The sequence below is a fragment of the Pan paniscus genome, chromosome 2 (genome assembly GCF_029289425.2).
Source record: "Pan paniscus chromosome 2, NHGRI_mPanPan1-v2.0_pri, whole genome shotgun sequence".
NCBI lineage: Eukaryota > Metazoa > Chordata > Mammalia > Primates > Hominidae > Pan > Pan paniscus.
In genome coordinates this window covers 52,831,031-52,844,007 of record NC_085926.1, presented here as the reverse complement: position 1 = coordinate 52,844,007, position 12,977 = coordinate 52,831,031, and the positions used below count along the sequence as shown (strand labels likewise).

The window sequence follows — 12,977 nt, the reverse complement described above, 5'->3', positions numbered from 1 at the left end:
CAGTGGAGCCTTTGCCTTGAGAGGGCCACAGAGGACAAGAGGGAGGGAGAGCGGATGGAATTTGGGATCCCCACTCTCCTGTCCTGGTCATGCCTCCCAAAGAGCTCATGGCTGTGGGCTCAAGGGCCACTCACTTCTAGATGGCTGAAGATTCACAAGGCACTGACAGTTTAAAAGGGGAGCCAATTCATGGAGCTGGCTATGAGTACCTTGGGTATTTCCAGAAATGTTAAGTAATTGTTTGTCTCCGTTGAGGGGAGATGAGCTCAGGGCAGGGCTTTTCTTAGCCCCGTTACTTGATGCCTGATGAGTCACTGACTTAAGATAGTGTCCAACACACAGCTTGTGCCTCCTATGGCTCCAGGGAAGGCTTCTGAGAAGCTGCGAGTCATTGAATCCTCAGCTGCAGAACAGAAATGGACCACAGTCGGGGGACCAGCACAGCATCATCTTCATTTATAGAATGGGCACCCAAAGGAGTTAAGTGACGTGCAAAGCTCACCCAGCCAGTGCATGGCTATGGGAGCCTGGGCCTGCTGCACCAGGATACCTAAACCCTCCCACCACCCCCACAAACAGTGCTCACAACTACTCCTTTGCAGTTGAGATCCCTTCTAGAAGGCGTGGCTCCCAGCTCTACTATAGCTGACCAGTGCTAAGGTGAATCCACTGGTCACCACTAGTCTGTCAGGTGCCACTCAGTGACCTGGGAGTGAAGATCAGGTCTGGTTCGGATACACCAAGCATTAACGCTACCAGCTGTTCCCTCACATTTTGTCTTCATCCCCAAGGGTGGATGGAAAGGAAGAAGGCAGTGATTGTGTTTCAGCCTCTTTCTCAATCTCTTGGCCTGCCTCAGCCCCTGCCCCTGGGTCATCCCACCACTGCCTTTGGGAGCCAGAGTCTTCAAGCCAGAATGTCTCCAAATAAAGCTGCGGGGACCATCCTGAGTCTTCCCCAGGCTGAGGAAGGATAGCTTGTCTGCTCAGTTACCTGTTGTTTTCTATTTCCATCAATTTCTGTTGTTTTCTATTGCTACTGTAACAGATTTCCACAAACTTCATGGCACAAATTGAAACAACACAAGTTGATTATCTTTTTTTGTTCAGAAGCCTGTCATGGGTCTCACTGGGCTAAAGTCCCAGTGTCAATGGGGCTGGCTTCTGGAGCCTCTGGGAAGATTGTTTTCTCACCCTTTCCAGCCTCTAGAGTCTGCCTGTAAGCCTTGGCTCACGGCCCCTCCTTCCGTCGTCCAAGCCAACAACAGTCGCTGGTTTTATCCCACATCAAGTTGCCCTGACTTCCTGCGGCCTTCCACTTTAAAGTGTCCTTGTGATTACATTGGCCCCACCTGGACACTCAGAACACTCTCCCTGTCTTAAAGTCAGCTGACTAGCAGCCTTAATTCCATTTGCAGCCTCAATTCCCCTTTGCTATGTGATGCTACACACTCACAGGTTCCAGGGATTTGGATGTAGGCAACTGTGTGGGGCTGTTATTCCACCTCCCACACCTGTTATCCTGCCCATCCATTTGAGGAAGAGGTACCCACAGCTCTCTTCTCATGTAAATGAAGAAGAGGGGCTTATTTTTCTAGGATGTGTCTTTTGTTCCTAGAAGAGAAGGCCAAGAGTTTGCTGATGAGAATGTGGGACTCAGGGAAATAAGCCACACAGCCCCGGCGGTTGAGACCAGATCCAGGTGACGCATGGTGTCTGCACTCTGATTACCAGGCCACTCTTTCCCATGTGGAAGCCCTGACATCTGGGTCACGGTGCTTCATGGGTCTTGCTGCCCGTCCCTGGCCAAACTCTCCCTTTTGAAAGCCTCTCGCCACAGATGTGTTCCCTCCTTTTGGCCCCTATTGCTGTGACTTCTACTGAGGAAATGATTAAACCCAAACAAAACACCCACATGCCTGAGGTTGTTCATTGCAGTAAAAAGCAAGACACACAAGGTCCAGGTGCAGTGGCTCACACCTGTCATTCCCAGCACTTTGGGAGGCTTAAGCGGGGAGGATCGCTTGAGCCCAGGAGCTTAAGACCAGCCTTGGAAACAAAGCAAGACCCCGTCTCTACAAAAAAAAAAATTTTTTTTAATTAGCCAGGCACATGACATGCATTCTTAGTCCCAGGTACTTGGGAGGCTGAGGCAGGAGGATCACTCAAGCCTAGGAGTTTGAGGATACAGTAAGCCGTGTTCATGCCCCTGCACTCCAGTCTGAATGACAGAGTGAGACCCCATCTCTAAGAAAACAATAACAGCAATGACAAAGCAGGACATGCAACACTGCCTGGCACGTCTGTCCTTTAAAGAGGAGACTGTGGGGGACATTTGAAAGACTTGCAAGTGAAACAGGAATCAGGAAACACAGCAGCCACGTGTGCTTCTCCCAACGGTGGCTGCGTGAGATCTGGGTTCCCAGAGGAAATGGTGTGCCAGATGGGGTCACAGGTGCTTTTTCTCTTTTCTCACGTTTCTGAACTTTCTTATTTTAGCATCTAAAGAGGCAGCTGTAGCTAAGTTGTGTAGCAGAAACCTAGAACACTGGGGCAATGTGAGGCGTATGGGAGGAAAAGCATTTTCCTCCTTGTCAGTCACTTAAAACTGAAGAGCAGATGGAGTGAGCACACTGAGCGAGCGGACATCCTTCCATAGTAAATAAGCGGTGCCGCGCGCTCCGCTGGCTCCCGAACACTCCAGTCCTCATGGAGAGATTTCCTAGTGGCGCTTTCTGTCCAACTGTCCTCAAACCTACTTAATTACTTAATGGTTTCTCACAAATAAGTTCATCTGTTGTTTTGAGAACTGTTCTCGATAAGGTTAGGTGACTTACCGAAAGGAAAAGGATTGCAAAACTCATTAACAACCTAGCAAGGAGGGATTATGCTTATGAAATGGGTTTTTTGGCTCAAATGTCTCCTATCCCTTAAGTGAAAGTAGAAAGGAAGACCTCAGAAGAGGCGACTGATGTGTTTCTGCCACACTTCTCCCAGGGTTTTCCAGAAAAGGGAATGGCCTGGTGTTTTGTCCATTGCAGCTGCATAAAGTCATTCCCTTGTGTACAGCTGACAGGCTTGGGCAGGGCGTGGGCCTCCAGCACGGGTGCCCAAACAGGGATTGCTGCAGAAACAATAAAGCCAAGTAAGAAGGTGGAGATTTCTCTTTGGACCAAATTATCTTCTCATAGCCTGGATTACGGCCTTTACCCCCCCAGCCTCCCGCCCCCCGCCGCCCCCAAAATGCTACCCTGTACCCCCTCTTCTGGCCAGCTGTGGTAAGGCAGCTCTGGCAGAACTTCCAGGGTGAGCCCCAGGCAGCCTTCCCACATCCCACTCTCCCCTGGGTCTCCCACTTTGGGGAGGCCTATGTGGCTCCCAGGAGCCACCCTAGGGTTCTTCATATCACAGGATCATTCCCTGGAGGGGCTGGTCTTCTCTCCGTTCAAAATGTCCTGGAGGCATTCCAAGGCCTGCACATCCCCCAGCTTGTACTATTAGGTCCCTCGGTTTCTCAAGCATGGTGACTGAAGGGGTCCCAGATGGACCTTTGTCACAGCCCTGGGCCCCGGCCCATCCCTCCCACCTCCTTGCCCCAAGGACTTCTCTCTTCACTTCCTTGTCCCTGGCCAAGGTGTTTGGGGTGACCCATGCTGGACAGGTAGAGTCCAAATTCCTCCAGAGTCACGTTTCTGCTCTCAAGAGGCTGAGGTATCAGGGATGGCCCGGGGAATTGGGTAAGGGATGGGAGGTGGGGAGGTGGGAGACAGACAAAGCGACTGGGTCCTGCTTCATCATCCACAAACATCAGTCCACTCATGGACAGAGAAGGGAGGGGCAGCCCCGCCGTCACTGGAAAAATCAACAACGGATAAGAATAGCAGTCTTGCTTCATACAGCTTCTGCTGCCAGCCGGCAGAAAGAACAGCTTTTCTGAGCTCCAGCAATGAGCACTTCCTAACTTTAGTGCTTTTTAATCCTATCTTAGAATCTCTTAAAAGAAAGGCCATTTTAGTATCTTCAAATAAGGATTTCTCTGATTTTATTTAAAATACTGCATTTGTCTGTTAAGGATGAGGTAATCCTTTGGACTTTTGGCGGGGCTCATTAAGTACCTTTAGAGCTTTAGAGCCAGGGTTCTGGGGTGCGTGTGGGGGAGTGGGGTGGGGACATCATCTCACTCAGATGCCTGGGCCCCATGTGACTAAGCACCCGCCTGTCCCTGCAGGAGACCCTCTGCAGTGTGGAGCCTGGGTCGGGCAGTGCGCTCTTTACATCGTGATCATGATTTTTGAAAAGTCTGTCGTCTTCATCGTCCTCCTAATACTTCAGTGGAAAAAGGTTTGCTTCGTCCCTGCATTAGCAGCTCCTTGCCACGCTGAGCAAGCAGCACTTCCTCCCCATCACCCACACACGCCAACTCTAAGAAAACCAAACTTCTGTTTTAACTCTATGAATGTGTCCTGGATTTGGTCTGATGTGGCAACTACTCCAAAGAGCTTGTCAATTCTTAGCATCCATCCACTTTAAATGTCTGTTCTAGATGAAGCCTTGGGATGTATAAAACTAATGAAATACAGTCCCTGCCCTCGGCTTGCTACCATCTGATGGTGGTTTTTAGGCCTTGCGACAATACATGTTTCTACATCGGCAAACATCCTGTCACACACCTCTCTTGGCTGGTAGTTTAACTGAGCCATGTGGTGCCACGGGCAGCTTCCACAGTCTGTGACCTTCAGTGTGCCGATGCCCTGGCCAGCCCACGGGCTCCCCAACCGTGGCTTCCGCCCTCTGACCCCAGTTCTGTGTAGATAAACCCCCACTCCTCATCCCCGAATGCCCACATGAGACCAGCCAGAAGCTTTGAGAACAAGTGGCTCAGCTTGGCCTCCTTTGGGTTTTATTTGTGTTTGGATTTTATTTAAGAAAATAAGCCAAGGCTTTTCAGTGCTGTTGTCTTTTAGGGGTGGTTGAGGTGTGGGATTTCTGTTAGAAAGTGGTCTGGGGCCTCATTGCTGGTGTCTATAATGAGCATCCACTGTGTTCACCCCTCCAGCCCCCTGAAGCCCACACTCCACTCTCCCGGTGGGCACTGCTTGCTTTGCCCTGGCTTGGTGGCTGTAAGCCCACTGCACTTTGCAAGTCCACACTGAGGGGAAAGCTGCCAAAGCACCAGATGCTTAATGTGGTCTCCAAGGGTTCCTTGTGGACAGTCTCATCTGGGAACCCTAGGCATGAGGTGCTGCTCCCATTGGGCTTTGGAGGAAGCGTCTTAAGCTAAGGCTCCCTCAGGGCCTATGGGTACCACCCACCCACCCCAGGCACACTCTCTGTGGCCTCTCCCTACCTCACTGAGTCTGCTTCTCTTTACAGGTGGCCCTGTTGAATCCCATTGAAAACCCAGACTTGAAGCTGGCCATCGTCATGCTGATCGTCCCCTTCTTTGTCAACGTCAGTGCCATGTTGCGTTTTTATCCCGATTTGCTCCCTGTCTGGCAGGGTTCCTGTCCAAAGTTCTGAGTCTGACAGAAAGCTCACTTTGTAGCCCTCAGGTCTTTTTGCGTGACCATTTGCCACCTCTCCCACCCCCAGACCTGGAAATGGCAGGATTACCCCCTCAAAAGGCAGGGCCCCATACCAGGGCTCCCGTCCAGGATGGAGGGGCCTGGGAGCTTTGTCTTGTCCTCCCTGCCGAGGGGCCTCCCACCAAGAAGCCCCACCCATGTGTAGCGCCAGCCTCTAGTTCAGGATTGTTCCAAACGTACCCATCGTTCATTCCTGACCACGGATCTTGAGAAACTCCCGAGCACAATGGCTCAAAGTTAAGAAACAGAAGTGGTGAGGGAAGCTGGGACAAACAGATGACAGCAGGGTGTGCCGGCCACCCACACGGAGTCTGTGGGGAGGGGCCTGGAACGCGTGTCCAGAGACCTTGCTTCCAGGCCCCAAACAGGCTGTTCCCCCCAGTTACCACAACAAAAACCCATCAGGGCACGTTCCTTGCACACTCTGATCAGAAAACTGAACCTGAGGATGTGGAGGCTGGGAATCTCTTTCTAAGCTTTGGGAGATAGCAGGGTGATTGGATTGGGTTTTTCTTTCCATAGCTCTGGATCTTATAACCTGGAATGGGAGTGGGCGGATGGGGGCTGTTCGGCTTTGCTTTGAAAAATGGTTTATCCCAAAGTAACCTGCACTTTTCCTTCCCACAGGCTTTGATGTTTTGGGTAGTGGACAATTTCCTCATGAGAAAGGGGAAGACGAAAGCTAAGCTAGAAGAAAGGGGAGCCAACCAGGACTCGAGGAATGGGAGCAAGGTCCGCTACCGGAGGGCTGCATCCCACGAGGAGTCTGAGTCTGAGGTAGGGCCTCCCTGACTCTCCAAGGGCCCAAGCCGTCGTATCGCTGGCCCAAGGGGGTCTCTGGTCTCATGTTTGTGTATGTTCTTCCCTTGAGTGCTGAGTCACAGTGCGAGCCAGAGGGCAGGAGAAGAGGCTGAGCCAGAGATGAGCGAGGGGCAGACAGCTCTGTCCAGCCAGGACCCATTCCCACTGTCCCTTGGGCCTGCCTAGGGCAGGAGGGCAGAGCAGATGGGAGTGGCTTGCCTGCGACAGTTCCTCTGTCAATGGAGATGACAGACAGGAGAGGGAAGTGCTGCCTCGTTTGGTGAGCTGGCAAGGACCGTCATGGGCCTAATGGTTGATCTTCAAGCATTAGGATATTTGAATCTCTGCCCAACACTAAAGAGCAAGGGAAGTGTTGGCTCAGACAGCTGGAAACTTCTAAAATATAGGGGTAGCCAGACCTTGCAGGAGGAACCTCATCCCCCCCTTATTTTCTGGTCTTCTGAGTTCAAGGGTTTGGACCTCAGGGAAGAACGGTGGCCATGAATAGCAGCCCTGAGGCCAGGATATGTGTTCTGGCGGCCCCGCAGCACTCACCCCACATCTGTGTGCAGGGCCAGCTCGTGGGAGGCATGGGAGGCCTAGGAAGTGTGCAGGTGGGAGCTGCAGAAAAGCTGAGACGAACGTCTTCCCCGGAGAGGCTGTCAGACACGTGGGTGAGGTGCAGGTGGACACATAAGTATTTCGTCATGACACCGTAATATGTTCTAAGATTGAGGCATAGGCAGAACCCAACGAGGGCCCTGGGACAGCCTGGAGGGAGTTTCAGAAGACGAATAGATAGTAGGACAGAGGGGAAGCCGTGTCTTCTCTAGGTGCTTGTCTCTAGAATCTGGCCAGCACCTGTCATATGAGAGCTTGGTGAACATTAGGTGAGTGGCAAACAGTGTTATGGGCAGAAGCAGCAGCTCATGAGCATTCACAGTCACATGGTTTGGTGTCTGGGCCATAGTGTGAAATGCACTGTGGCTTGTATTCTGGAGCATAGGACAGAAGGACAAGAAGTGAGGCACAGGCTGAGCTAGATCGGCAATGCCCTGTGATCCAGGCTGAGGCATTGGGATGTGCTCGTACAGGCGGTGAGGAGCAGTGGGAGTGTGGTGGTCGGGACCGAGACTAGAGGCAGGAAGCCCCGCAAGGGAACAGTGCAGGGAAGAGGAGGTGAGACTGCCTGCCCTGCCCTAGAATAGGAGTTCGTGTTTCCATGCACAGGTGGGCTTTGGACCTCCTGATCCCAACCTAGGTGGTTCCAACCTTTCCCTGGTATTCAGAGGTCTAAGGAGCCAGGCAGGCGGGCAGCGGATGAGTGTGTTTGCCCCAGCTGCATGGCTGAGTCATTCCAGGGCCTTAGAACAGCAAAGTGCCGCTGTTTGTCTTCAGCAGTTACAGAGTTGGCTCAGAGCAGCCACGCTGAACTCCCCCTGCCCACAGATGCTTTCTCTTCCTTTTGAAAGAGGCTTTTCAGTCTGCCTCTGCAGTATTTAAGGCAGCTTCAACAACTGCATGTGTCATGGTTGAGCTTTTTTTAGCCAGGGTGACCTTAGGCTGCAGATCCCTGCTGAGTTTGTCCTGATGGAGGTCGGTTCCCCTGGAGGTGGACTGAGAAGTGGGGAGCATTAGCAGAGGAAGGGGGTCTGTAGACTCAGTGCTGGCTTCAGTAGCCCATGAGTGTCCTTGGAGTGAACATGGCCTGTGGAGGCTAGCACGTCTCATTGAGTACAGGGAGCTTCCCCTCACTCTCTTGTAAAGAAACATTAAGACTTGGCAAGGCATGGTGGCTCACGCCTGTAATCCCAGCACTTTGGGAGTCCAAAGCAGGTGGATTACTTGAGGTCAGCAGTTTGAGACAAGCCTGGCCAATATGGTGAAACCTCATGTCTACTAAAAGTAGCAAAAAAAAAAAAAAAAAAAAACAACGAACCAGGCATGGTGCCACGTACCTGTAATCAGCTACTCAGGAGACTGAGGCAGGAGAATCACTCGAACCCAGGAGGCAGAGGTTGCAGTGAGGCGAGATCGTGCCATTGCACTCTAGCCTGGGTGACAGGGTGAGACTCTGTCCAAAAAAAAAAAAAAAAACATGAGACTTGAAGGGCCCAGGGTCCAGGGAGGGCAAATGAAGAAGGCCCTGCTGGGGGTGACTCAGGCCCTGCCTCTCTACTGCCTCAGATCCTGATCTCAGCGGATGATGAGATGGAGGAGTCCGACGTGGAGGAGGACCTCCGCAGACTGACCCCCCTCAAGCCTGTGAAGAAAAAGAAGCACCGCTTTGGGCTACCCGTATGACACATTCCCATGCTGGGGGTGACGGGAGGGCCCCGCAGCCGCTGGTGTGCAGAGGTCATCCCGCAGCATCGTTCCTTACCCTCTCTCTGCCCTTCCTTTCTACCTCTGCTCCTCTTGCTGTCTCTGCCCGCTCTCGCCTGCCCCCAGACTACTGTGACTTAAAAAGAGGGAAGAGGAGCCAGCGCCCGAGGGGGCCACTGGCGGCTGGAGGTCCCCATTCAGTTGCACTACAAACACTGACCAAATATGCAAGGAAGGAGCTGTGTTTGTTTGTTGTCGTCCCAGACAGTGTTGTGAGGGACCTGAGGCCCTGCCCCGTGTCCGACCACCGAGTGGCAAGGTGGAAGGAAGCACAGGCACACAGACCGTGGGTGAGTCTCCTCACCGTGGCTGTGGGCAGTGCGAACACGTAACACCCTCGGGCTAAAAGTGACTCGTTGACCAAGTTGGAACCGGAATGCTTTCTTACTCGAAATGGCTTTTGTAACTATTGATTTCTGAAGCTGGTTTTATGAGTTGTGACAGTGATACCAGGTTGGGGGTATGTGTTTATTTCCTACAAAGTACTTACGGGACTAATGGGCAAAACAGAGATTTTTAAGTCTTCCGTATGCTGTTTGACTTTTATATTTTTAAGTTATATTTTCATACTATTGTATTTAAAAACTCTTTTTAGTCCCCAAAGAAATGGGTTTATTTGCCTTTCATGGGGTGTGGGCTGGCAGGAGGAAAAATCGGGAGTTTTTTATTTGGAATATTATTAGATGATGCCCTATGATAAGATGAGACAAATGATGGGGAGGGAAGGAGGATGGCCCTTCTCTAGAATCAGCAAACCCAATGGTTCTGTGAAGGTCAGACCCAAGCTTGGAGCAGCTGGTCTGGATGCAGATCCAGGAGCTGCAGAGTGTGGAACAGGAAAGGCTCTGCCCAGGGCCCACGAGCTCTAGCATTCCTGCTGGCAGATTAGAGATCTTAGTTAAATTTGACCAAGAAAGGAGCTTAGCTAAGAGGTCTTTGTTTCCAGAGGACCCAAGACTACCAGACTCCTGTGCAGTCTGCCTGTCTGCAGAGCCTCCAATCACGGTTTAAAGTGGTCTTGGCCTCCCAGCCCCCACTGCTGCAGCCTTCAGAGCCAGCCTCTGGACTCAGCACCAGGAGCCTCCTCTCCTGCTGCCCTGGTACCTGTCATCCTAGTGTCACCTATTTGTTTTGCACAGCATTCTGGAGAACATGTGCCTCACAAAGTGATCCTGTTTTTCTCACCCTCCAAAGCTGAGGTGGCTAAGGGAGGCAGGGGTGAGAGAGCTCACTCTCTAAACCACAGGCAGGGCAAGGTGCTTCTAGGCCATGTCCCCTCCCTGGGGAATGGTCACTACTCCTCAGCATGGCCACAGGCCCCTGTGGTTTTGGGAGTTTGCTGAGTGACTGTGGAATGGGCTGACCCCAGCCGTTTCCCTGCTGTGGAAGCAGCAAGGTCGGGGCACTGCTCGGTGGTTTGTCAAGCTCAGAGGCAGCCACGGATGGTTAGGAACAGGAAGCCACACTGCTAAGGTGTGATGAGCTAGAAGGGAGACATCCTGGACTTCAAGTGAGACAAGTGCAGAGGAGGCCACTCCACTTAGGACCTTCCTTTTAGACCTGCATGAGCACGTGTTTCACTTAAGCACATTGGGTCCGAATTGTGGCGCATGAACCCAGCTGTTAAACCAGGTACCCTGGGACTGCCCTCTGCCTCTCAGAGCCCTACCTGTCCTGGACTTGAAGGCGAGCATCAGGCAGGCCTTCTCAGCCCATCTTCCACCAGGAGTGCAGAGCCAGGGTGCTGAGAGGAGCAGGGACTGTAACTACAGTAGGAGGCAACTTTGCTGGTGTCATTCCTGCTCGGATTGACTTTGTGCTCCCTCCCATCCACAGCTATGGTAGCCAGTATTTCCCCAGCAGCTCTCTAGTGGGGAAGAGTGGCTAGAACCAGGCCATTCTCAGTCGAATTTAGGAAGACCAAGACTCATGTTCCTGACAGGACGGTCATTCCCTCATGGCATCACTGACTCAGTTCTAATTCCTCCCCTCCTGTTTCATTTTGGTTTGAACAACCTGTGCCTGCAGCTGTTTCTTCCACCTTCCTGGAGCTCACAATTGGAGCTTCATGTTCAGTCTTGAGCTCCTAATGTTTCCAGACAGGGCAGGGGATAGGAGAGCCATAATCTATGAAAGCTGTGAAACAAACCCTGGGTTATATAGACCTCAGATGGTCTCATCTGAAGGCTTGGCCCACTTCCCAGTGAGCAGAGGGTTTGGGGAACAAAGAGGTAGCTGAGGAGTGGTGGGTTTTCCCTGTATCCTGATTTTCAGAAAGGGCTTTAGTCTCTGAGCTGTGGCTAGTAGCTGGCTGGCTGACCAGGGGACGGGGGTCTAATAGGGTGTCTGACCATAGGACACCTCTCGTGTTTGGCCTTCCCTTTCTTGTGTGTTTGTGTGTGTGTGTGCACGCGCACGTGCACACACATGTACACACACAAATCTGTATCCCCAGGAGTGCCTCCTGCAGTCACTGGGGGCTCTTCCGTGGTGCACCATCCCATGAGAGCAGATCAGAGGGCTGTGGTCAGGACTTCCTCCCGAGCTGCCCTCCCTCCCTGGGATGAGTTTCCTCTCCACCTGCTCCAAGGTGCCTTACGAGGTGCAGCTCTTCACCTGGCCACATGGCATCCATCACCGTGTTGAGAAATGGTGGGACGTTGGCTGGATATTGTGTGCTATCAATCTGATTTGTCCAAATCTGGACCTCAGCCAAGCCACCTGTGGTAGAACCTTGCAAGTCAAGGTCATGAACAAATTTCTTGTAACTATTGGAAATAAACTAATGAGGTAGAACTGTCATATCCAAATGGAAGAGGTGGTTGGTACTGTTACTTCCTTTTGCTGTCAGAGGGTTGTTGACAATGGCAAGGGGAGATGTTAGTGAGATCCAGGTGGTGGTGGCTTCTTGGTCTACTCAGCTTGCACACATGCAAGAGGAGGGTCTGTGGCCCCTCAGCCGTGCTGGTGGCCTCCTTCTTCAAGCTTTAACTTGTGCCCTCCCTGGCAACAGGGAGTCATGGGTTAATGTCACCTGTCATGCCTCTTTCTTCAGGGAAAATATTAAAAGGCTCAAATCCAAGCTGTGACTTCCCTTAGACAGTGTAAGCCTGTAGGGTGCAGCCCCAAGTTTATGTCCAAAGGCTGCCTCAGAACCCTGGAGGGAGCAGCGCCCAGCTGGCAGTTCACTCTGCCCTTGCAGTTCACTGGCCTTTTCGCAGCCAGGCTAAGATAGGCAGTGCAAGGAGCTTCCCACTGGCCAGAGCAGCTGCCTCGTAGAATGTGGGGCTGGCTTTTAGAAGTTTCACACGCTTGCAGCTAAGAGTGCAGAGCTCTCTGTTTTACTTCGTGAAACATTAGCAGCTCTGAGGGGCTTGGCTTTTGGTAAGGGACTTATGGTCTGACTTGCCACAAGCACCTTGAGCTCCTGGGTTGGTTGGTGGTTGGTTGGTTGGGTTGTTTTAAATTTGATTTTTCTTTTCCTGAAGTTTGTTAGAAGTCAGACCTATGCAAGAAAAACCATGGCCCACTTCAGCAGCCATCCAGTGGGGGTGCTTAATCGGTGGTGGTAGGATTCATGGAAACGTTTTTTTGAAATGAAAGAGAAGATGATGTACTTACATTGTAAAATGGTTTACAATAAAGTTTGGCATCTTATTACAGTTTTTTTTAAAAAGAAACCATCACATTTGTGGTTGTTGGTTGTGGGTTCTCTGGAGTTGAAACAGCTTGGCAGGGTCAAAAAAGATTCCCCTGTGAATTAGAAGGTTCTCTCCAGGGACCAGAGTGAGAAGGAATCTTACGAAGCCTCATGGCAGGAGTGGGAGCCAGCAACTGCCCAGTGAAAAGCCAAACATGCTCTTGCCATGTCCATCTCCACTTCTTCGCTAGTGAGAATTAAAGCAAGTCTGTCTCTGAGGAGAACATCGTGTTGGGGAGGTAGAGTATAAGCAGTGAGTAGCCCACATCCTTGTCCCTGAGGCTGCGGGGCTGGAAGGAGGTCCCTGGGCAGAGCCGCAGCATCAGGTGCCATCTGCAGGGGCACCCCTGGAACTAGTGGAAGGCCCCCACAAGGCCTGGCCTGCCCTCAGCTGCCTCTTGGCCCATGTGCCACATCCTGGGCATTCCTCATGTCAGCACTTGTCTCAGATCAAGCCTGGCAGTCCTCTCATTGGCCTCCTGGAGCCAGGGTGTCAGGAGGGGGATT

General features: G+C 51.9%; 1 protein-coding gene across 2 annotated transcripts in view; it reads left to right on the top strand.

Moving 5' to 3' along the window:
* The window catches only part of STIMATE (STIM activating enhancer), a 60,853-nt gene extending 48,403 nt beyond the window's left edge, over nt 1-12,450 (top strand). For both annotated transcript variants that reach the window (XM_024928449.4, XM_024928450.4), the window contains 4 exons: nt 4,228-4,340; nt 5,373-5,450; nt 6,212-6,361; nt 8,573-12,450. In XM_024928449.4, the coding sequence (XP_024784217.2) occupies nt 4,228-4,340; nt 5,373-5,450; nt 6,212-6,361; nt 8,573-8,689 (458 nt within the window). In that variant the 3' untranslated portion in view covers nt 8,690-12,450. The remainder of the gene's footprint in view (nt 1-4,227; nt 4,341-5,372; nt 5,451-6,211; nt 6,362-8,572) is intronic.
* Nucleotides 12,451-12,977: the final 527 nt, after the last annotated feature.